Source organism: Carassius auratus, chromosome 44 (genome assembly GCF_003368295.1).
Source record: "Carassius auratus strain Wakin chromosome 44, ASM336829v1, whole genome shotgun sequence".
In the NCBI taxonomy this organism is placed as follows: domain Eukaryota; kingdom Metazoa; phylum Chordata; class Actinopteri; order Cypriniformes; family Cyprinidae; genus Carassius; species Carassius auratus.
In genome coordinates, this window is record NC_039286.1 from 10,183,994 (window position 1) to 10,210,851 (window position 26,858).

Genomic DNA, 26,858 nt, shown 5'->3' on the forward strand with positions numbered 1-26,858 from the left:
CCCAAGGCTGAATCTCGTGAAACCTGAGAGGAAAGAACACTTATAGATCATATTTCACTTCAAAATCTAAATAAATAAATAATGTTTGCATAGAAAATTAAATTTAAACGGTTTTACCCATTATATTTCTTCCCAATTCTTATGACTTAAATCAAAGAACCTTTTTATTACATAAAAAAATAATGTATTTGTATTTAAGTCTGCATAATAATTAAATTATTTTCATGCATAATATATATAAAATACATTAATAATGATACTATCAGTAAAAAAAAAAATATATTTTTTATTATAATTTTAATTAGGTTTTTAATTATTTTACATTTATTTTTTAATGTTATAGTTTATTATAACATAATTTAAATTGTAATATATATTTATGAGACTTTTTAGATTACATCATCATAAAAAAGCATGTCACAATGAAAAGAAAAAATTAATTTGGAGTGAAATATGACCTATGCATGTTCTGGTAAAGTCTAGATCTATAAAACATGACTGGAGAGTGTTTAAGATCTATGTGCTCAAACGCCAGACGACCTCTGACCTCGGCAGCATCTTTCGTGTCTTTGCATGTTCTGATCATCCGTTCACCAACAATGTGCTTTCAATCGTTTTCTAAAAGCAAAAAGCACCAAAATCCATCAAGAAGACAGCAGGAGTGACGAAACATTAAAAACAAACACGTCCCCAACACAAGCATAAAAGCCCGACTTATAAAACAAGTCCTTTAAAATAAGCCTTTTACACAACAACGGAATGTTTCGGTGGTTTTGGATGGGCCTCGGAAATTCTTCACTCGAATATACTTGAAAATTATCCCATATATGATTATTATATAACATGCATGGAAGGAACATATTGCACAAAAACGAATGACATATTCTCTGACTGAAAATCTGATTTGGACAGTCGATATCTCCTTTACGTGTGTGTGTGTGTGTGAAAGCTACATCTAAACACACGTCTCTTGGTCTTGTGTTTAAGGCTGAATCTATACCTCACACTGAAACAATCTTCAGCATCAGACAGTCGCAGTTTAGTGCTACACTTGCTATCCTAAAATAAAGTACTTTTAAAAACCCCTCCACTGGACTGAGTTATAAAAACAGGACGCACACAAACATCGACACGTACATTCGTTAAAGCATATCTCTGTGAACATCTCTACGCTTGAATTCCACCATCTCTGTCCGCTTTGATACGTTTGAGGGCTTCAGATCATTATTACAGAAAAAGTTCAGATAAAAATGAACGTTTGCTGAAAGTGCACTCACACTCAAGGCCATGCAGGAGTTTGTTCCTTCATCAGGTTTGGAGAAATGTAGCATTGCATCACCTGCTCACCAATGGATTCTCTGGAGTGAATGGGTGCCGTCAGAATGAGAGTCCAAACAGCTGATAAAAACATAACAATAACCCCCAAGTAATCCACATGATCAAGTTCATCAGTTAACGTCTAGAGAAGTGAAAATCTTCAAGTTTGTAAAATACAAATTCATCATTAAGCTGTTTTCAAACCATCGCTTCTGGCTAAAATATGAATCCATAATCCATAATAACGCTTCCTCCAGTGGAAGTCATCTTGTCTGAATCAGGAGAGAAATCTGCACAGATCAAACACCATTCAACAAAACAAATCATGAGCTATGTGGATGGATTTTGATGTGAGAAATAACAGGAGATCGATTTTTTTCACTGGAGGAAGCTTTTTTTAATGATTATGGACTTGTATTTTAGTCGGAAACAATGGTTCGAAGTTAAAAACGTATTAATGATGGATTTTATTTCAGCTTTTGTCTTCTCCTCCAGGTGTTAACTGATGAACTGGATTATTGTGATGTTTTTATCAGCAGTTTGAACTCTCATTCTGACGGCACCCATTCACTGCAGAGCAAGTGATGCAATTCTGCATTTCTCCATGTCTGATGAAGAAACAAACTCATCTACACCTTGGATGGTCTGAAGGGGAGTAAACTTTCACCAAATTGTAATTTTAACTATTCCTTTAAATCATTTTCGATTATCTTAAATATTACATGTAAGCTAAAGGCTGAGAGGGATAACGTTACGCCTATTTCAGTTTCAGTGCCACAAAATGATCATAATACAACGCTGCCGAGCCTCCTCAGATGATTCTGCTTGTAATGAGTGTGTTAAGGTGCATAGTAGCTTCGGTCAGATTTCCTCCACCATACAGTATTGACGATGAGGCGACCAATGCCGAATACAAAACGAACCCAAAATAACCCAGTATCTATCTACACAGTGTCCTTCAGAACATCAGATCAGAAATCTGCACGGCAAACGGAGAGAGATCGCTCAGTCTCTCGTAGTGGTTCAGACGTGAGTGAGGTGCTGAAGGCTTCAGGATGATAAAATGACTCCTCTATGCTACGGCCGTGTCAGTACAGTGCTTGAAAGGAGAGCAGCCAGGAGGCACTGAGAGGAAGGTGTGTGTCTGAGCGTTTGCCGTTCGGGTGGCTCGGTTTCCCTCCTCCTTCTCCGTCCGTCTGTCACCTCTTGTGCAAGCTGCGCAGTTTCTGTGAATATCTGAGCACGCGTGGCGAGCGCGAGTGGAGCTTCACGAACAGCTCGGGGAACCTGTACTGAGGAAACAAGGTCTCCAGGAAGCGCTCCAGAAAGACGCAGGCCAGCCGGCGGTTCAGCGGTTGGTGCTGGAACATGTCAAAGACGCGCAGGATGCCCTTACGTGTGGTTTCTGCTCCGATGATGTGCTTCAACTCATCTGACGGGAGGAGAACAGTTCAATTTGTATAAAGCATTTCATAATAGATTCAAAGCCACTTTATTCAAAATAGCACAAAATAGTCACATTTAGCAGACGATAATATGTGACCCTGCACCACAAAACCAGTCTTAAGTGTCAGTTTCTAGAAATTAAGATCATCTAGAAGCTGAATAAATAATCTTTCCTAGATCACTCTACGTAAGGTACTGTATATATACAAATTGAATTTAACGTACTTCACGTATTTTATGTTTTCATTTAATTTTTATTAGGTATGTTTTTTATGTCTATATAGTTATTTTAGTACATCAAGTTAAACTAAGTGAATGCATTTTAAATGTTTAAATTTAAATATCCTATTTTAATGTTTATTTCAAGTAAAAAACTGATTTTATGGTTTTTGTTTTTTTGTTTTAATCATTATAAACCCTGGCACTATATACTGTATGTATATATTATTATATAAACATACATGTATTATACTACCATTCAAAAGATTGGGGTTTGTGTATTATTTTATTATTTTTTAATAACACTTATTCAAACTGATCAAAAATGACAGCAAAGACATTTCTAAGGTTACAAAATATTTCTATTTCAGATAAACACTGCAAAGAATCAAAGAATCCTAAAAATATTATGGATCATGCTTTCAACATTAATAATAATAATCAGAAATGTTTCTTGAGCAGCAAATCATCATATTTTCATGATTTCTGAAGATCACGTGACACTGAAGACTGGAGGAATGATGCTGAAAATACAGCTGTGCATCACAGAAATAAATTATAGTTTAACAGATACTCACATAGAAAACAGTTTTTATAAATGGTAATAATATTTCACAATATTATTGTTTTTACTGTATTTTTGATCAAATAAATGCAGCCTCGGTGAGCAGAAGAGATTTTTCAAAAACATTTAAAATGTTATCGACCCCAAACTTTTGAATAGTACAGTATTTATTAAATATTTTGGATTATATGATAATATATATAGTGTGATCTGATTTTCCACTATAGTCTATGCAGTGTCATAAGATCCAGGCTGTAATGTGTGTGTGTGTGTGTGTGTGTACCTGGCATGACGCCCAGGAGTGTGGTCTTAGCGGCGACTCGTGTCCTCATGCGTAAGCTTCTGTCTCTGCGAGGCGGCGTCTCGGCCAGGATCCCGTTTGGCCAGTAAGAGTCTCTGTCGAGTCAAAAACCCAGTCAGAATCAGCAGCAGAGTCACACACACGTCCAAACAGACAGCGAGTGAAATCATCACCTGAATCTCTTCACGTAATCAGACACTTGCTCAGGCGAGGTCATGTAGTCCACATGATCCACGATTTTCCTGCAGTGGAGGGAAACGAATGTTCACCGTTGAGCAGAGAGCAGAGATGCAAGCGTTTGTGAGTCTGTATGAGTGTGTGTCTGTGGCACCTGTTAATGGTGTCTCCAGACGTGGCTCGGATCAGCTGCTGCAGGAGGTTTTTAATGTTTCTGCGCAGCCACTGATTTCTCTCCTTCAGATCAAACACCTCGTCCATCAGCAGCAACATCACCCTCAGTGGGATATTATCATCCCCCTGTGCATCAGAACAAGTGTACATCATTAAACTGACGGCTTCAACTCTACCGTCTCATGCAAATCTCATTCCAAGCCATGGAAACATTTATCAGGAATGCAAACTAAAATAGATCAATTATTTTAAATTAATTATTTTTTTTATTAGACAATTCTTCTTCTTCTTATATATATTTTTTTCAATTATACAAAATATAAATTAATAAGGAAATACATTACTTTGGTAAAATACTAGTTCTGTAGAATAAAATAAAATCTATATTTAATAAATAATGATGATAACAATGAATAAAATAATAATAATAAATTTTATTATTTTATTAAATGATAAATAAAGAGTGTAAACGTAATAATTATAAGAATCAATTAATAATTAATAAAGAAATACATGGCTTTGGTAAAATACTATTGCACTGCAAAATATAAAATGAGCATTTAATAATAATAATAATAATAATAATATAATAATAATAATATTTTATTAAAGTAAAAAAAATATAAAATCATTTAAACACAATATTATGATAATAATATTATACTGTAAAATAGAGTACTTAATAATAATGAATATATATTTTTAAGTTATACAAATAAAAACGATAAATTATCAATATATTTAATACAGCATTACTTTAAAAGATAAAAAACAACAAAGATATGTATTACTACATTAATTTACCGTAAAATCTAAATAGTATTTGGTAATAAAATGAATAATATTTTATTTTACTTAATTATAAACAAATAAAAATTAATAAAGAAATAAAATATTATGATAATACTATTGTACTGTAAAATAGAGTATTTCTGTACTGTAATATAGAGTATAATAATAATAATAAAGTTAAAATACAAACATAAAGAATATATTGCTAATAAACATACTATAAAATTAAAGAAAAATAATAATTTGCGGGGAAATATAACACCAATATTTATGGATGTCTTGTCCCACACAGCTTGCACTAGAATTGCTATTTACAATTATTAAAATAAATGTCATTATTTATTGTTGTCTTACACGTATTGTGCAACAAAACATTTGAGGCTGTGTTGGAGTGATTTGGTCAAGTTTTTGATTCGATGTTGACTCACATTTTCGTCCAGCTGGGCCGAGATGCGGTAGTGTTCGGGATCGATGTCAGACTTTGCGATTAAAGGAGGCACCTGTGGATCAGACACATCTGGAGTTAGTGACATACCTCTTAAAATCACACCAGTCGAGCGCAAACACTTCCTACATCCCCGCTCAAGCTATGCATATGAAATGAATGAGAAAGCGGCACAAAGTGTCCCAGTCACACAAAACATCAACCATCATGCAAAGCGTCAAGTTCGTGAAACATCTGGTCTTTTGTGCATTTCCCACAAGTGCTCTGAGATCCTCCAGGCGTGCTCTACCTTAAATATGGACTGTTTAATATCCTGGCCAAGTTTCTCGGACATGCGGCCCATGTCCGCCGAGACTTTGGACACTCCCTCGGCCAGGCTGTCCGGCAGTGACTTCACGGCATTGGACACGTTCCTCATGGAGCTCCGGAGAGGATTCACAAACGTGTCCATCTGTCCGAGTCCAGAGAACAGGACAAGTTTAAAGTTTACAGCTGTAGGACGCTCCCTTCTGGAGTCATTCATCACTGTTCCTACTGAACTGCAGCATTCAGATTGTGTCTTTACCGCTGCTTTAATTCACATTAAACCGGCTCAACTTTCACTATTCTTAAGATTATCGTTGAAAATTAATGACTTATGCTAACTTCACCGCTGCAAATCGCAGTTTGTGTGAACGCCCCTTCAGTCTGTCGCTCTCTCTATCTATCCATGCATCTATCAAAATGATGAGAAGAATATTACGATTGCATCTATGGGTTTATTATATCATTGTATTAGTGTTTTATGATTCAGTGCATTGTTTTTATGATTAATGAATATATGTCTGCATGTTTAATTTAAAGCACTATTTTTTGCTAAAATATACACCACTGTTTCAAAAGTTTGGGGTCGATATAATAATTTTTTTCAATAAAGGAATACTCTTATTCATCAAGGAAGCATTAAATTGATAAATCAAGACATTTATAATGTTACAAAAGATTTCAATTTCAAATAAACGTTGTTCTTTTGAACTTTCTATTCATCAAAGAATCCTGAAAAATAAAAGAAGAGTCTTCTTTTAACCCTTGTGCATTGTTCAAATGCACTACCCTTTCGTTATGTTCGGGATGAAAACATCCACTCAATTAAACTGCTGTAAAAATGTATCAGATAATTATTTATTTTTTTCATTTTTTTTTTTTTTTTGGATAAATCCTTTAATCAACCTCAGTTCTGGTCAAAACTACCGAATGTTTTTTAAAAATACCCAAGATTTTAACCCTTTAATTGCCAAGTTCATAAATTATGTCACTGATTTAAAAAAAAAAAGCCTTATTTTCAGTATAAAAGTAATTGTGGCTGGAATTTTTTTTTCTGTATTTGATGTTATACTCTATATAACTCCATATACAAGCCAGAAACTAAGCCTTTTTTTTGCACAGGCTTTTCTAAAGGGTTAATGGTCCCACCTAGTGATCAACTGTAAAAATGTTGTTATAATGGAAGTCAATGGGGCAAAAACAGCCACCAACAACAAATGTAATAAAAATAAAATCGAATGCTGCACAAAAACTAACAATGCATCAAAGCCAATCTTGTTAGTAATCTTTGACATGCCCAAGACTATTATAAAAAGTAAAAAAAAATCCAGTCCACAATCACTTTTTATATTGAAAATATGTCATATTGTGTTTTTTTCCCCAAATCAGTGACATCATTTATGAACTTGGTAATTAAAGAGTTAAAATCTTGGATTTTTTTTTTATCAGGACTGAGGTTGATTAATAGATTTATACAAAAAAATTATCTGATACTGATTTACAGCAGTTTAATTTAGTGGATGTTTTCATCCACGAACATCCCGAAAGGGTAGTGAATTTGCCCACAGTGTATTGTTGAGTTTTTGAACATTTTCAAAGCATTTTCCCAAAATATGGGTCAAAATAAGATTTGTCACCAAAACTCATTCCATTAGCTGAAACACAGAGAAAGTTGTGGCCAAAATAAGACTCAACTTTACCCCCTAGTGGACGAAAACGTCCCCAACAACGCATAAGGGTTAAAGACATCAGACATTATCTGGCTTTTTTTATTCTCATATTCATTTGTTTTTCTAATGCTGGAGCATGTATGCATGAAAATGCGGTGTGAATGCCTAGATTATATCCCGATATAACTTGATCAGCTAAATCTCCCACCCTTCACTGATGGTTTGAAGCTTTTGTGAACGTGGCGTTCCTCACCTTGCGTGCGAAGTCTCCTTTGCCCTTGCTGTAGGCTTTGTTCTCCAGGAAGTCATAGATGTAGGGCACCAGCATGGGACAGGCCTTCACCATCTCAGGATTCAGCAGCAGCTGTAAGACAAACTCGGCTCTCAGCACACCCGAGCCAGCAGAAGGCTAAATAAACCCCCGTCCCGGTCTGACCCACCTGTAAATAAGAGTTCAGGTCCTTCTTCCTCTTCTCCAGAAACTCCCTGTCCATGTTGTTAAAGGTCTTTTTACCAGGAAGCTTGAGAATCGGACTGAGGGTCTCAAACTAAAGACGGGACACATGGGTTAGTAGACACCACATCTATCAAACCACATTAGACCAGAACAACATGGACTCTGTGTTCACAAAACTACACGGAATTTAAACACTCGTCTCTTTTAATGTTTGCTTAGTAGAAATGTTAATTATTTTGACTAACTGATATCAATATGGGTGCAGTCCACATCGCTGTTCAACACATTTTACCAGGTGTAAAATGATTAATTAAAACCAGCACAGATAAAGGTCTGGATTAAAATTACATCTTTTATAAAAAACAATACATGCCACATCCACAAATATGTTTAAATTCAGATAGCTGTAAATGCCTTTTTATGGCAATAACACCCATCATAATAATAATATTTTTTTATTAATATTAATATTTAATTTTCTTTTTTCTCTCTTTTTTTGCTATATACATATTTATTTAGATGTTTAAATTTGTTAATTTTACTTACTTTTTTATGAGAGTTTAAAATTATGCCATTATTAATCACGTTTAAGAATAAAATTACAAACAAATTGTCAAAAATGTATATATCAGGGTAGATTTTTGTATTGCTTTTAAGTTTTGCAGATTTGTTATATTTATTTTATAATGGTAAAAAAAATATAATAATAGTAAAATCTGTATAACTTATATATATATATATATATATATATATATGTGATATTATATAAATTCTTGTCAATTACGGTAACCTTTTTTCCCCATCTCATCTAAAAATATATATGGATGTGACTATTGTTTTTTATAATAAAAATATTATTTGAATTCAGCTATTTTTCACATTTTTGTGTTTTAAACATGGTCAAATGTGTTAAACAGCGATGCATCGTAATAAAGACACAAAGACAGGCCAAAAAATAAATAAATAATGCAATAGACTCAAGCAATTAAGCACATTTCTACCATGTTGATTTAATATGTACTGCTTTTTTTTCCATTATCTAGTAATATAATATAAAATCTGCAGAACTTAAAGGCAGTACAACGAACTAAAAATCTGTCTCACCTGCTCGGTGATGCGCATGTGGAAGTCGTGGAAATCGCTGTAGCGGCGGTACGTCTTCCAGATGTCCTCGCTGCCGTCCGAGCTCTTGCGTATGACGGTGAGGGTGTAGAGAGCGTACGTCTTCCCGTGATCGTTACACACGCCTGCCACAGGAAGTGGGTTTAGAAAAGCATCAGCTTCAGAGCACCGGAGAAGAGAGGCAGGAGCGATGGAGACGATGGTGCGGGGGGAAAGAGAAGAAGAGACACAGCAGAGAGAAGACAACAAGACAAAGCCACAGAGGGAGAGAGAGGGAAGAAATAGCGTAAGAAAATAAAGAAATAAAGCTGATGGAATGATAGTGTCACAGAATCAGAATCAACACAAAGTGACAAATAAATGAAGCTTGAAAATGAGAAGAAGTGATGACTAGAGAAGAGAGGAAAGCTGAGCAGAAGACACACTGAAATCACACCGAGTATTAACATCTACACGAGTCATTACTAGCATTCAATTCAACAGAAAAGAATTCAGAAGAAATCAGGGCCTCTTTAGAGACAAACTCGAAGATCGTCTGCAGGTGAAAACAGGTCATATTTCACCTCAAAAACAAAAATGAAAGATATTTACAAAATCATTTACTTATTGTTACTGCTGAACACAAAATAACATATTTTGAAGAATGTGTGAAACCAAACGCTTGCAGACAGCCACTGATTTCAACAGAATTTTGTTCTGTACTGTGGAAGTCAATGGCTACCGTCAGTTGTTTGGTTACACACATTCTTCAAACTATCTTCTTTTGTGTTCAGCAGAAGAAACAAACTCATAAACTTCATTTTTGTGTGAACTATCCCTTTAAGATGTTTTTGACATGATTTCATTATTTCATAATGGTGATTATTACTAATGTAATACAGTTTATTTTAGGGATGCACGATATTGGATTTTGGCCGATATTCGATATGCCGATATTTTCAAAATAATTTTGGCCGATGCCGATACCGATATCGATATATATATACAAATATATACTGATATATTTAAACTTTAATTTTACTGAAGAGAAATCCATGTATCTCTTCTGTACTGATTCTACCATAAATTTATTATTTTACAAATGTAGACAGACATTCACATCTGAAAAACAGGTCAATTATTTCACTTGGAGAATATCGGTTTGGCTCATCGGCAGAAATATTCATATCGGCCGATACCGATAATGGTCATTTTAAGCTTTTATCGGCCGATACCGATATTGTGCCGATATTATCGTGCATCCCTAGTTTATTTTCCTTTTTAATTCAACACAAAACCATCATAAATTATAGGAAGTACAACAAATACTACCATTACATAAAGAGCATGCTTTAAGTAATTTATAACAATTTAAATACATATTTCTTGCATTGCAATAATGCGAACTGGGAGGAGCCTAAAATTGACTTAATTTTCTTTTAACATAAAATTTATTATTGGTTTCTTTTGCTACGAGGGTGAAATATGACCCAGACATACTTGACTAGGTTCACCTCCGCAGATTGTTTCATCATGTTGCAACCAGGTGCAATAAAATAAAAGGTTTTTACTAAGCAACATGACATTTTGATGGTCACACTGCATGTTTTTGTAACTGAACGGTTTTATTAGACTATTAAAATCAAACTCTCACCCGTGTCAGAGATAAAGGCATGAAGCTGAGCAGACTCATCCACGCTCCCGCTGCTGAGATCATCTAACGACTACAAAACACCAGCATCAGAACCCAGCTCACACACTCAAACACGCATGATGTATGTTCATATACACACAAAGGCTTTATTTGACATACTACATTAATGCTTCCTGTTGGAGACCCGTTGAATGACTCTGGAGAAACAGAGAATTAATAATGAGTTTTAGGAGGTGATGTGTAAACACGCTCATCTGGTAGTGTGTGTGTGTGTGTGTGTGTGTGTCACCTCCGTCCCCGTCGTCTGAACCCCTGTAACTGGGCTCTTTCAGCATGTCCAGCTCGGCCAGCATCCGCACGTACAGCGGGTGCTGCCTAAACGACGGGTAAAACCTCTCGTCCCGCAGCATCATGTCATACACCTGAGGAACACAGACAGCTCATCAACTGGGATTTTTATTGCTTTTATTAGACATAATAATGCTGCTTAAAAACTGCTTTAAAAAAAAAGAATCAGTAATCACCTTTTTCTGTATTTCATCAAATATTTCTGGTGTGGGATCCTCTTTACTGAGTTTTTGAGCCAGTCTGGTTACAGACGCTTCGTCCACCTCCACCCTCGGAGAGGCCTGAGTGGAAATAAAGCGGTCAAACATGGCTTCATGGACACTTCCTGTATTTTTACTGTCTCCTCACCTTGTCGGACAGGTACTGGTCGTAGACGCCGAGCGCGGCGGATCTCAGCAGGCCTTTGGTGGTCTGGCTGCTCTGAATCTTCCCGTCTCTCTGGCTGCTCTGTAAGACCTCCAGCTGCTGCTGGGCCGTGACCCGATAGCCCTCCACCGTCAGCCAGAAGAACAGGATCGCCTGACCGCCCATGTGCTGCATGTAGTCTACAGAGAGACAGAGAGAGAGAAGCCAATCAGGAACAAGCTGACGATGTCGAATGAGAAGTGTGTGTGCATGCGTCTCGACTCACCCATGAAGAACTGCAGCGCGATGTTGTGCACTAATATATGCTCCAATGGAATCACACACAGCTTCCCGAAATTAGCGGCGAGTTTCAAAGCGTCAACTTCCTGTTTGGAAAAAAACAACCAAAATGTGTCCAAAATAGTCATTTTTGCAGGTTAAATGGGAATTATTTGTTAAACAAGTGGTGAATTAATTGCTGTTAATAATATAGATTATAAAAAGTAAAATTGTAAGTATTAAAATGTAATTTTAATTGTGTATTTTATAATGTTTTTTTCAATAGATATTTCTGTATTTTTCAAAATAGATTTTTTTTATATAATATAAACATTATTTTTAATTATTATAATTATTTTAATTATCTGTATAATGTTCTGTCATAATTAAATTATTTTAATCATTTTTATTAATATTTAATTACAATTTTTTTATACATTCCTAATTATATATTCTATATAGTCTTAATTATAACAAATTAAACTCCTACTAAACATTAATGCAGACTGCAAATGTATTAAGAGCATTGCTATTTTAGCATCAAGATACTATTATATTTTTAAATCATTTTTATATATGATTTTTTTTATTATAGTTTTAGTATTTTTGTGTGTGTTTCTAAAACATGTTTCTATAGCTTTTTATGCATTTATATTTCAGTTTGTTTTAGTACATCAAGTTAAACAAAACAAAAATGAGAAATGTTACATTTGTCAACTAGCAGAAATAAAATGTTTTTATTTCAGTTCAGTTTTATTTCAAGAAACGAAAAAGTTTGAATGGTTTTTAACTCTAGTTTCAGTTAACTTTAATAGCCCTGATTAAGAGGAATCATTAAATGTTTCATTTACACTATTGTTAAACATAAATTGACTAAAAATATACAATCGGAAATCTTTGAATGAATATTCATGAATTATAATAAAGCACATGTGAATGAAGCAGGAGAGATTTGTCTACCTTCCCTGATCGCAGCCGTTGTATCCGTGTTTCACAGACTTTCTTCACAAAGAGCAGACTATTGATTTGATTCTTTATGAAGTTGATATCTGTGCGTGGAGACAGAGAGAACATTGTAAACGGTGTTGTTATAAAGCCCTGAGCTTGCACTCATATTTTCCCACACATTAGTGTAAGTGTGTGAGCGTGTGTGAGCGTGTGCACCGTCTCCTCCCGTGTCCAGAGACCGCAGGTACTGAAGCTCCTCCAGGACTTTGTCTTTGACGGCCTCCAGCTCGTCCACTTTGTCTGTCAGCTTTAAGATGTTCAAGAAGGCCTCGTAGTTACAGCTGGAGTCCCGAATCTAAACACACACGCAGAACGTGTTAAAGGTCATTCGTGACGCGCTTCTGGACTGTAAGAGCCGAGGCAGGTCTCACCATCCAGACGATGAACTGGTTGATGTAGTCAGGGTCACTCAGCTGGTTAATTAAGGGCAGCAGGACACCTCTGGCCAAAACTTCCTGCAGGACACCAGAGAATCAATCAGTTAATCTACATCAACAGGTTTGCTCATGTGCGAGACACCGAGAGTGAAGCTCGAATCCTGTCCTCTGAACATCAAGATCAGTCAGGACCCAAAACCAAGCTAATCCCAGATCTAGTGTCTCAAAGGATTGTTCTGGATTACATACAATTTACACTTTATCAACAGCTTTTGTTATATACTGTCAATTTGCACAGAGAATCATTTAGACACGTCACTAATTAGAACATTAATTTATAATTAATTGTTAAAATTACAATCAGTGTTATTTGGTATATTTTTATAGTATTTACCAATATAATTTTTTTATATTGTTTTTTATTTGTTTTTATTACTATTTTATTAAGTTTAAGTTTTAGTAATTTTGTTATGTGCTTCTCTCATTTAATTTTTTATATTTCTATATATTTTTTATTTTATACTTTTAGTTTAAGAAATTAATTAATTATTTATTTTAATTACTTTTTTTGCCAAGGCTATATGTCTTTATTATTTTTATTCAGCACCCAGTGAAAAGCACAAGTTATATAACGGACTGGGATCAAGATAGAGAAAGAAAACAAAAAGCAAATAAAAATAACAACAGCAAAATAATAATAATAATAATACTTTTAGTTTTAGCAATTTTAGTACTTAATTTATTTTCAATGAAGTTGCTTTGGCAAGAATTAATAGGTTTAAGTTTTTCATCTTATATTTTACTTTAGCTATAAATGCATTAAATTAATGTAGCTTAATGCATTTATAACAATTATATAATATTTATAATAATTATAAATGCATTAAAATACTGCAGAGCAATGCTTTTTTGGACACGGAGATACTATTATACTTTTTATTAATATTTTGAATCTTTTTTTATATTTTTGGGTTATATTTGTATTTATGAATTTGTATTTATTTATTAATATTATAAGGGTTTTCTCCACACAAACGGTGCTTTGCAGTTTTCATCCCTTTTATATCTGGTCATGACATTAGCTGAAAGCTATGATGTTATGTGAATGAATTTGGGCCTGTTTTTGCACATGTGTGTGTCTCACCTTGAGGAAGTATCTCATATTCTTGTTGTGGAAATCTCCAGGAGGTAGTAACAGGTATAGCAGCACTTCACAGAGATCCCGCAGGTAACCTGCACCAGAAACACACCAGTTTTTCCAGTTGTGGGCGGAGCTAATGTGCAAACGGGCGATCTTACAGGCTGGCGATCATCTAGACCTGTCCCTTATTTAAATTTCAGCAAATCAGTTTGAGGTAACGCTGATTAACGTGATTAATATTCATTAACACAGCAGCTCTTCAATTTTAGTGAACTGTATATTGTTAGTGTAGTAGTATAGTAGTAGTATAATAATTACTATAACTACAATTAAAATGGCCAACAATACCTTAAGCATCACCACCAGTCCTAAGTTAAGTTAAAATGATAAATATGCATTCATACATGGTGACCAAGTTTTAGTTTTAATCACTAATCATGTGTGTGTGTGTGTGTGTGTCAAATATTTACTAGCCAATAGTGATTATATTCTAGGTTTGTGTGAAGGTTGCCTGTATTGTGTGACTTCAGATGTGTTTAAATGAAGCGCACAAGTTCAACAACAAACCTCTTTAATGGTGTTTTTTGTGCATTTTTTACACAAAGCAGCCAGTTTTCACGGTCACGTTTCACAAACATTCATCAAAACATCTCCTTTTGTGCCCCATGGAAAGACAGAAGTTGGTTTTAGAAAGACATGAGGCTGAGTAAATGATTTGTGATGATGATGATGGAGGAATGCAGATGTGCACAGGGCACATTTAAACACACAAAAATCACTCCACCCAAAAATGTGTTCATTGTTTTCTTCTATAACCATTTGACTGCATTAATAACTGGGTGTGTGTTTGTATTTTTTGCTAGTCTTATAAGATCTGCCCAAGATAATTATTTCTATTGCACGCCTTGAATCACTGGGCTCGAGTCTCTGAACGGTCTATAGACACAAATCCTCTGTGTTTGTCTTACCTTCTTCATCCTTGCGTGACATGCAGACAACATCTCTACAGATCTTCCTCTCCATTTCCACCTCCGCCTCAAAAAACGAGTCCAACAACTCTTCCGAAGAGTCACCTGCCGCAAACACACAGACGGCGTCATGCACAAGCTCACACTATGAGTCAGTAAATCAAGTTCCCAATCAAGATGCTCAGGAACTGGCTTTAGGAAATCAACTTTTTTACATGCTATGACAGTTTTAGACCTGATACTGAGCTTTACACAACGTCCATTCAGCTGTGATGCAATACAAGGCTCTAGGTTGCACTTCTCACTTCTAATCCAACTCTATTTTACAAGGTTAGTTAACCCAAAAATTTAAATATTAAAAATAGTATTATTATTATTATCATTCCTCAAAACATCTACTTCTGCATTTCAAAGAGGAAATCAAGTTATATGGGTTTGGAAAACCTGTAACACAGTAACACTTCACATTCTGGTTCATTTGTTACCATTCGTTAACAATCGGATAAACGTGAACAAACAATAACTGAGATACAGTTATAGCAATATATATATTACTATTTATTTTATTTTTAGATTTTCTGTCTTAATTTTAATAATTAAATTTCAAATGTAATAATAGATTTTATTTCAAAATAGTAATTGAATATTACTATATTTGTTTATTTACTCTTAATATAGTATAAAAAAATTATTGCAGATTTAGTTTTAGTTATTTAAATTCACCAATATAAACTAAATGAAAGTGAGAAATGTTTCTTTGGCAACCAGCTTAAAAAAATAAATAATAATAAATAAATAAATAATAAAATATAATAATAATAATAAATAAATATATAATAAAATATAATAATAATTAAAAAAAAATATATATATATAATATTAACATAATTTATTTTAAGTACTGAAAACTTACACACACATATATATATATAATATATATATATTATATAATATATATATATATATATATATTATATATAAGTTTTCAGTACTTAAAATAAATTATGTTAATATTATTTAATGAACTAACAATGAACAAATGTATTTATTAACCAATGTAAATAAACATGAGTAAATAGTGTGTTATGCATAAATGCAGTATATGCATTGTTAAAGTTAATTCATGCATTGGCTACCATTAAATATGAAGTGTTACCAGTATTACAGAATGGCCTCTGATAAACTGTTTGCTTAGGTTTTGCAGACCGTGTGAACTGAGAGGAGAGGAGAGAATGACCATTACGTTGTTTCGGGTCTTCTCGCTCATTTAGCCTCTCCTGAGCTTTCCTGAAAACACGCAGATGATTGGCGAAATCATCCACCAGTCTGGTGGTGAAATACGTCTGCCAGTCCACCTCTTTAGACCTGAGGAGCGGAAATATTGAGCGCTTAATGAATCACGGACTACACAGCATCCATTTCAACACTGTTTACCAGGGAAAATGTGTTAGAACATCTGAATGCAGAGTTTGGTTTGTGTTCAAGTGTTGCCTTATCCCTGAAAAAACCCCAGAGTTACTCACATGGGGACACAGAAGTGATTTTAAAGCAGATCTGAGGAAAAAAGGGTCGGATGGGGGGTCTTACCTGGTGGAGAACTCAACGAGGGCGTTCTGGACCGTCTGACGGATCTCCAAGAGGAACGCTTCATCCTCACTCAATGTGTAATACCAATACTGGATATAGTCCCTCAGGGCGAACTGGATGACCTGATGAGCGACATGAGAAGAGGATCAGATGAGCGTTCCCTCAAACAAACAAATCCGTTTTATTCTGTTCTTCTGTTGTCATTTTTCAGAATTCTGTTAAACTAATTTGACATCTAATACAGTCTATTAAAAGTTTAACAAAGGTTTTATTGTTTATCAAATGCAGTCTGTATTTTTTTTCTGTATAACTGTATTTATGCATTTCTTTATTTTAATAATTTAATTAATTTTGAATTATCAATTTTATTAATAATAATAATAAACAGATATACTGTCTGCTGTGCAGCATTAATTTACTTCTGTCACAATTTCTTCAAATTAAACTGAACTTTTATTTTGACAGGTTGCTGTGAATGTGTGTATATATGATAGTAGTTTTTCACAAATTTAATGATAAAACACTCGAGAAGAATTTCAGAAATCCAGAAACATAACACTGAATTAAAAAAAAAAAAAAAATTATTGTGCCTTATTATTGTAAAAATAAATAAATAAATAAATAAATAATCATAAATTATTTATTTGTTAAAGTTTAATTATTAAATTGCACATCAATTAATTCAACTGTTAAGGGAATCTAGAAAAAATTAACAGAAATAAACTGAATTTGGGAAAGGGAAAAAAATTGGATTTCATTAGGCCCCAACAAGGAAATGTATTTTTCTGTATCAGTTCAGTTTGGCACAGACACAGTGACCCATCACTTCTCCGCAAAGGACTCTGGGTAGACATTCCTGAGCAGATGTGAAGCTCAGCAGAACAGACTGAGAGCTGGAGCTGCTGACACTCTCTTATCATGACTGTCTGTAACTTAAAGCAATTACCTCAAAACCGCAGACTTACATGGGATGAGTTACACAAAGATTTCGCTCATGAAGAGGTCTTATACTATAGGACAAGATGCAGTCATATCATGGAAAACTGGATACTTATTGTGTTTTTTCTCACATCTGCAAGTCTATCCAGTCTTACCTTTTTCAGTTACTGAAACTAAACCACAAAAAAGAAATAAAAATCAGGAACCACTTTTGAACGTCAGCTTTGTTTCAAAAACCAAGACTGCTGCGTGACCTGCACAGGAGTCTTAAAAATCTCAGCTGCATTATTGTTAATATCGTTTGAAACCAGCTCTTTATATAAAGAATGAGTATGTCCAACTTCTGCAAACAAACACTGCACTTAATGTTATAGAAAAACAGCACTTTGTTTTCCAAATAAAAGCTAAAAGTGTAGCATTAAAAAAACTGACCCTAGCAGAATATATGCATTGTAAGCAGACTTAAAGCCGATTCAGTGAAGCATGTGAGAGCACTGACTGAAAACCAGTGTCATGTGCTCATCTGCTTTATGAACAAAACAGTACAGCCTAAACTCTCAAATGTGCTGATGCAGCATCTGACGTGTGTTACGGGCGGAAACAAATGGCTTTTGTGAAGCGAAAGCTCGACAGTCTGGACAAACTCATCAGTTGAAAAACCACAGGTTCCTCAAGCTCTTTTATCCCGTTTGGTTACGAGGACAGTACCTGCTGCAGTGGCTCATCTATGATACTGGCTCCTGTCAAACGACGATCAATCTTTATGGGTTTGGACTCGGATTTCATCTCCTCCAAAACCTGACAAACAAACACAAGACATTAAAACTCACAAGCTGAACATGAAATATAAATGAGCAATTTACTTTCTTAATAAATGTTAACGAATTACACAGAACCTCCACAAAAGGTCTTCACAAAATATGAAGAAATTGTGACAGAAATATATTACTTATTCATGGTAGAATGTACTTCCCAAATGAATAACTACAAAAATAAAAAACTTCCAAGGTTTTATATTATCAACAAACACTTTATTCCAAAATGTCCAATATAATATAATATATATATATATATATATATATATATATATATATATATATATATATATATATATATATATATATATATATATATATAATTAATTAAATGGTTAATTGTTTAATTGCTTTATGCCTTTATTTGATTACCAGCAATTTTTGAGAATTTCTGGGAGAAATATTTTATTTATTTATTTATATATATATATATATATATATATATATATATATATATATATATATATATATAGCAGAAATTAAAAAAATGCAAATGTACATATTTTTATTAATATAAATATAAAAAAAATATTAATTAGTAATTTTATCAATTAAATTATTGAAAGTGAAAGTGAAAAGAAATATTTTATTTATGATAAATATTTATGATAAATTTTAAAATAAATATTTTATTTATTTTATTCAATTAAATTATGATTAAACTATTTAATTACATTTAAGTAAATAATTTAAAAAAAGCTAGTCATACTTTAACAATATTTTTTTATGTTTTTTATGTTAATAAGCTTTTATTATTAAATTAAAAATTGAATTTTTTTTTTTTATTAAAACGTTGTAAGAAAAATCTTCAGGTCATATTTTACAGATTAAATGCATTATAAATGCTTTTGTGTGTTGTGGTGAATACGAGGGAAGACAAGTTTGCACACCTTCAGTATGGCCGTCTGTGTCGATGGCAGGTAGGAGTGTTCACACCTTTCCAAGTGTTTCTCTGAGTTTATCTTTCCAAATAAAAGAAGCACTACGAAACACCTAGAAAGACAGAAGAGCGAGATTGCAACATCACACTAGAGCATCAACAGGTGTTGAAGAAGTCAAAGGGATAGTTCACCCAAAAATGAAAATTAGCCCATGATTTACTCACCCTGAAGCCATCCAAGTGTATAATGCTTTCTTCTTTCAGACGAATACAATCAGAGTTACATTAAAAAATGACCTTTATAATGGCAGTGAATGGCTGTTGAGATTTTGAAGTCCAATAAAGTGCATCCATCCATCATAAAAAGTACTTAATAAAATCCTTTTGTAGCGAACTGATGTGTTTGTGTAAGAAAAATATCTATATTTAAAACATTATATAAAGTAATCTCTAGTTTCCGCTAGTCTCATGAGAACCAAGTTTTGTTTACAGCAAAAGGAAAACCAGTCTCCTCTTGGCTTATCTCGAAAACAATTTTCTCTACAAATCCTCATTTTGTACTTCTAATAGTTTTGTTTTAAATCTGGATATTTTTCTTACACAAACGCATTGATTCACTTCAGTACCCCTTTATTAATCCCCCGGAGCCATCTGTAGTATACTTTACGGTGGATGGATGCACTTTATTGTACTTCAAAATCTCAACAGCCATTCACTGCCATTATAAAGCTTGGAAGAACAAGGACGTTTTAATGTAACTCCAGTTGTATTCGTCTGAAGGAAGCAGGTCTTATACACCTAGGATGGATTGAGGGTGAGTAAATCCATTTTTGGGTGAACTATCGGTTTAAAGCGCACTGAAATGAGACGTATCCGTGATCCACTTACCCGCCGATGAAACAGAGGATGTAGAAGGCCAGATAAAAAATGGCAAAAGGTCCAAATGTGATGAGGAAGAGGACGACTCCCAGACCCCCCCATCCCCAGACGGACAGACTGGCCTGAAACACACAGAGTTGATGACATTATCTCTTATCTTTGGCTCATGCTGAAGAGCATTGATTGATCTGAATGAAAGCAGCATGAATACAGTGCAACTGAACGTACTGTACAGAAGAAAACCATGACATGATCGCAGCTACTGAACAACTGGAAGCGAACATCATCAGGGTCTAAAGTGTTTAGTGGGTGAAGAGAAATTTATGCAAATGCAAATTATATATTATATCTCTACGAGTTTGCATGATCATTTCAGCAGCATCAACTTCTGCTTTCATGCACATATAGGTAAAAGACATTAAGCTTTTCTCTCTTTGTTTTGCAATGCCAGATATAATCAGTAAGGGTCAGACTATCACTCTTACATTGCAATTAAAGTAGTGAAATGACAGGCCATCTCGCCAAATCTTCATCATCATAAGAGAGAACCAGAGGAACTGAAAGCACAGTGCAGGCGCTCTCAGCAGACAGGTGAAGGATTTCAACACAATTGAAGGGAGGAAACAAATTAAGACGACACGGATGAGAGAAGTGAGTGTGACTGTGAATGAGTCCAATGGCCAGCTTTCCTGTTTTTGCCAGGAGAGGAAACCCGGTGACCCAATCTGTGCGCTTCCCTTCCTGAGCTGAACGCACACACACACACACACACACACACACACACATCTCCTGGAGGGTCGGACCTGGAGTGTGTCCTGCTCCGCTTAAATAAACATCAGCCAAAAATATGATCAAAGGAACATGACTAAGAAAGAAAGAAGAGAGAAAAGAAAGTGCAAAGAGTAAGAGTAAAAGAAAGAAATGAAGATATTTTAGATAACTTTTTAGTTCCATATGAACTCAACCCTTTCTGATGCGGAAAATGAGGAAGTGCAGAATTCTTTCCTAAAATTGGAAGGTCATGGAATTTGTCCAAATTTGAATAAATCAAAAGTAGGTCAGGACACTGAAATAAAATCACAATATGGACGAGTGTCTGACTGTGAATGACACCAGAAAAAGACAATTTAAATATGATTCCTGCATTTCTCTGTGTGAATGCATCAAGTCAAAACTAGAAAAAAAATTTACCAGAAAAATTAATACACAAAGAATTCCATAGGACCCTATTATTGTAAACAAATTAATAAATTAAGTAGTTTTTTATTAATTACATTTCTTAGAAATATTTTTGATTAAATCATTAAATTGGAAACCGAAATGGAAATGGAAAACAAAGAATTAGGTAATAATAAAATGGCATTTGAGAAAAGAATAAAACATTTCATAGGGCCATAAAAATTTATTTTGTTAGCTTTTAAATATGCTGTTAAATTGTATAAATATAATCATCTCGATTAATTAGACATGCTTTTTGATAGGGATGCATGATAATATTGGCACAACATCGGTATCGGCTGATAAAAGCTTAAAATGACCATCATCGGTATCGGTCGATATGAATATTTCTGCCGATGAGCCAAACCAATATATTCTCCAAGTGAAATAATTGACCTGTTTTTCAGATGTGAATGTCTGTCTACATTTGTAAAATAATACATTTATGGTAGAATCAGTACAGAAGAGATACATGGATTTCTCTTCAGTAAAATTAAAGTTTAAATATATCAGGCGAAAATGTTTATATATATCGGTATCGGCCAAAATTATTTTGAAAATATCGGCATATCGAATATCGGCCAAAATCCAATATCGTGCATCCCTACATAGGACCCTATTATTGTAAACAAATTAATAAATTAAGTAGTTTTTTATTAATTACATTTCTTAGAAATATGTTTGATTAAATCATTAAATTGGAAACCTAAATGGAAATGGAAAACAAAGAATTAGGTAATAATAAAATGGCATTTGAGAAAAGAATAAAACATTTCATAGGGCCATAAAAATTTATTTTGTTAGCTTTTAAATATGCTGTTAAATTGTATAAATATAATCATCTCGATTAATTAGACATGCTTTTTGAATAATAACATTTAATTTAACAATTCAAATGGAATCCAGAAAAATTCAAACAGAAAAAAAAACATTTGGTAAAAAATAAAACATTTCAATAGAGCCCTATAAACATCACATAAAAGATGAATGGATGGTTTCTTCACATGTCAATCAGGTGGAGTCTTCCTGTCAAAGTGGGCAGACCAGAATAAGCCTCAATGTTAAAAGTCTGGCTGCACAAGAGCTTTACACCAGATTCTAGCACTGAGTTAACCTTGTGATTCATTTCAGGAACACAAACCCTTGTCCTGACCCGCTGACCTCTGTCACCTGTTGAGTCCTCTGCCCACAGCAGAGCATTCATGACGACTTCTGCTGACATACTGTGCATCTGCCATAGCTTTCTGGAGACTGTTTTAGCCACACAATGCATGGATGTGTCATAAGAGGAGCGAACAAACAGGCTTTGAGTGGAGCGTCACAGGACTGCGAAGCAGCAGTGGCCAAACTATTCTGACACATCAGCAAACAACACAACACTATTACAGCTAAACAAGTATATTGTCTTTCTGTGTGTTCTGGATGAACATACAGCCCCCCCAAAAAATGCAAAGATTTTAAGACTCAACTTACAAGAGTCCTGTGACTCAGTGCAAGTCTGTGGGATTTTATCACCTGTTTTAACAACTACATCAATCCAACAAAAACTCGGCTAAGAAAGTCTAGGTCATTAAAAAAGTCCAATGCACTGGTTAATATAAGCAGCTTATGCTTTGTGTTCATTAGATAAAGAGTTTTGCACAAATGCACATCCAATCTAAGTGTTTGTAAAATATCCTTGACTGCGATAAGCTTTCCATGTGCTCTGAAAAACATGTTTCAGCCCTAATCGCCACCAGAATAAGATAAAGCAGATTAGAGCCCACGGTGGACTAGAAAACTAAAGCTGCTCTCTTTGTCATCAAACACACAATAATCCAACAGCTGTTTTACCTTCATCATGTTTCCACATCGGAGCACATCACATCATTTCCATCCAAACCTTTCGAGGACAGACGCAAGGGGACCTGATTAACCAATTACTCATTCATTTCTCAGCAGAAAGCTGTAAAGCTGTCGAGTTAAAAGGCCTCTTTACAGCGATGATCTCATTCTGTCCTGCTGTGTCCTCACAAGACGGGTCAGCGAAGACTTTAGTCAGGTTAAGATTATTATCCAGCGAATGTCATTCAATCACCTGCTGCAAACAAGCTCCACTTTCTTAAACGGTGAAATTCATTAACACTGCGCTGCATGGAAGCACTATAGGTCTACATATCCTGAGATAAGGACATTATACACAGTCTGATAAAGTGGGATGGTGAATGATCATAGTAAGTGCTGAGAAGTTCCCAAAGGTTTCTTGCACCAAACTCATCAGGCTTCACCATTACTTCAGGCTGGTCACCGAGGTCTATTTTAAGAGAGCTGTAAATACCCTAGGCTCGAGTACCGCTGTCCTGAGACCAAACACTGTGTGTAATCCAGATATAAACCTTGGCACTTACAGAGAAAGGAGTAAGAGATCTCTGTAAACCACATTGTGCTTACTGACACTTTCTTAAAGGAAAATAAAAGAATGTTTGCTATTAGTTGCTCATGCTATTGCTCTTCTTGTTTTTATCATTTAGACTTACAAAAAAAATTATACCTAATTATATAAAACAATAACAAAAATACATGAAAAAATTAAAATACATTTTGTTACTTATGCACTTTAACATTTTAGCACCATTTCAATTTTTTTAAGTTTAAATCACTAAAAATAAAATAAAACAAGTAAAAAAAAAACAACCAATACAAATGACAAAACCAAAACGAAAATAAAAAAAACTAACTAAAATGAAAAATGTAAAATATACAAATATTATAAATATTTCTTAAAAAAATAAAATAAACGAAAATATTTTACAACTATTTGTAAAAAAAAAAAAAAATATATTAAATGACACAAAAAGACAACAAAATTGCTAAAACTTCTAAAATAAAATATATATGCAAAATAAAAAATTTAAATATATTTATAATATAAAATATTAATATAACAGATATTAAAATAACACTGGAGTTATACCAATCTACCAAAGTTAATTTATTATTAAATAAGATGAAATATATAAACTAAATACAAATTTATATTATCTATATCTATATATCAAACTTGAATGCTTTGTAAATATATAAAACAACAACAACAACAACAAACACTTCCTGCTTTTGTGAATTAACAGCCTGTCGGTAATAATACCAGCTAATTAACACCCCATCACCAGGAGCTTCCCAAAGCTTTGATAATGAGCAGATGATAAGATTTACAGGAGTAGATATCTGACGAATCTGATGGGCATAAACAGGGCACGCGCTGAGAGCATGTCGATCACGGCAGGACAGATTCAGCGCACAGGTGAACAGGTGGAAATACGAGCCTGACTCTCAAGTGCTGCCCATTTACAGCTGTGCATTACTCTGGTGACACACAACCCAGCGGTGTACCGTGCAAGTATGCATACTTCTTAATATTTACACATGGAGTGCTGAGGAAACAACAGAAGCAAACATGAAACGACCCTGTTGTGCATGACATTCCTCTAATTCTATCTGTTCTTAATAAGTGTAAATAAATTTAATTTGTTGTTTCTTACAAACACTCAGCTTTTGTCTTCACAGGATGTTAACCGATGGACTGGATTATTGTGATGTTTTTATCAGCTGTTTGAACTCTGATTCTGACGGCACCCATTCACTGCAGAGCAAGTGATGCAATGCTACAAATCTGATGAAGAAAAACACATCTGCATCTCGGATGGGCTGAGGGGGGAGTAAATCTTCAGCCAATTTTCATTTTGGGCTGAACTATTCCTTTAAATGTCACTTACAGACAAAACAGGAGTTTGCTTTAAAACTATCATTTGTGGCTGAAATGGCACATCCACAAACAAAATAAGTGTCACGCAGACCACACTGTTATCTCGCCATCAAAACCAACTATACCACGACATTTGCATTGGTTTAAAGATTGCTGAGAGACCAAACACGTTTGTCACTTTAAAACGGCATGCTCAGAAACTGAAATAACATTCACAAACAAGACCAGTCTTAAAGTCGGGTTTATCTTGACCAACTTTATCATCTCACTGGAATGGAAAGAATTCTGGCTTCTTCATCAAAAAAAATAAAGAATTCTGCAAAAAAGTTGCTGCAAGTTTGTCTTACCCAGTAAACTATAAATGTGCAAAGTTTAATTACAATATTTCACCTCATTGCTTGTTTTGAGACAACCTTTCAAATTCTGTAGAAAGTTAGTTATCCAAAATTTTCTATATCATTCAATAAAATAGGGGGGGAATATATTTATAAGTTTTTTATTTATAAGCATATTAAGTTTATAAAGTTTCCGTGCATTTTTAAAAGAAAACACCTAACTGAATTATTTTTTATAAGACAGATGTTGACATTTATTTGAACTTAAAAAAAAAAATAAACTGTTTGTAAAACTAGCTTTTGGTGTAATGGTTATAAGACAATATAATACACTTTACAAAGGAATGTTTATTTGTTGTCTTTATGTTTGTAAATATCATCTGTCTGTATGCATGTATACATCACCAATTCAGGTGTACTTTATATTTAAATTGTTTATTTAAAAAACAATAAACATATGATGACAGGTTAAAATAACATCGCTTCTCGTCCTATTAACAAATTCATGACCTGAACCACAAAACCCACAGTTAAACAGGCGTTGTTACATTGGTAAACGTTAGGTTTCTAAATTAATATAAACACATGATCAGATACTGAAATAATGTAGCAGCACACAAAACAAGTGTCTGTTATCAGGTATGTTATCATTAACAACGTTGTGATCTGTACAACAAGGCTTTGCTTGTCCCATAAACTCAAAACTGTCACTTTACTTCATCATATGTGTCCTATTAGTGCAAAAACATGATGAGAATCTCAAATGAAACACAACCAGATACAAACATCAAACAGTAGCAAGTTTCACACACATACCACGACGCATCTGTCATTTTCCACCAGTTCTCAACATTAACAAGCTGAAGCACGCAGAAAACACACAGCTGTCTCTCTCTCTCTCTCTCACACACACACACACACACACACACACACACACACTTATGGAGTAAATAAATACAGATGATGTTAGCTGAGCTAGCTGCAGACTTATTATCAGCGCTTAGAAACATTTAATCTCTTCAAATTATTGCGTGTAATCCCGCATATAAAATGTGTGTGCGTTAATGTGTGTAACCGTGTGTGTACTTCAATGTGTGTGTACTTTATGTGTTTACCTGTTCAGGTAACACACGGCTAAGCTAGCAGCAGCTCGATACAGTGAAAACACAGCAAATCGGACTGAGCAGTGAGGGGAAAATCGTGGCTTACCTCTGCAAACATTATTTAAAATGTAAAACCGGTGGTCGTCTGGTTTATCCCCGCCACATTTTTAACGGTCTCCTTCCTTCTCGCGTTTCATAAACCGAGGCGCTTCGGGACTGCGCGCGCCCTGCCTGCAGCCGCCATGAGCGCGAGCCCGACAAGCCAAGAAG

General features: G+C 34.3%; 1 protein-coding gene across 3 annotated transcripts; it reads right to left on the bottom strand.

Moving 5' to 3' along the window:
* Nucleotides 1–1,444: 1,444 nt before the first annotated feature.
* LOC113062442 (sorting nexin-13-like) lies at nt 1,445–26,858 on the bottom strand. Of its 3 annotated transcripts, none has more exons than XM_026232291.1 (26): nt 26,695–26,857; nt 20,197–20,309; nt 19,319–19,421; nt 18,322–18,411; nt 16,675–16,796; nt 16,331–16,452; nt 15,088–15,192; nt 14,123–14,211; nt 12,973–13,056; nt 12,758–12,896; nt 12,554–12,642; nt 11,601–11,700; nt 11,318–11,514; nt 11,146–11,250; nt 10,911–11,043; nt 10,781–10,818; nt 10,622–10,691; nt 8,971–9,113; nt 7,850–7,957; nt 7,663–7,773; nt 5,726–5,887; nt 5,420–5,491; nt 4,180–4,325; nt 4,022–4,090; nt 3,831–3,943; nt 1,445–2,749 (listed from the first exon to the last, which is right to left on the bottom strand). In XM_026232291.1, the coding sequence occupies exons 1-26, from the start codon at nt 26,704–26,706 to the stop codon at nt 2,517–2,519; spliced, it is 2,868 nt and encodes a 955-aa protein (XP_026088076.1). In that variant the 5' UTR covers nt 26,707–26,857; the 3' UTR covers nt 1,445–2,516. The 3 variants fall into 3 exon arrangements, with proteins under 3 accessions (XP_026088076.1, XP_026088075.1, XP_026088077.1); XM_026232290.1 differs by having other exon boundaries at nt 8,971–9,146; XM_026232292.1 differs by lacking the exon at nt 5,726–5,887 and having other exon boundaries at nt 8,971–9,146; nt 26,695–26,858.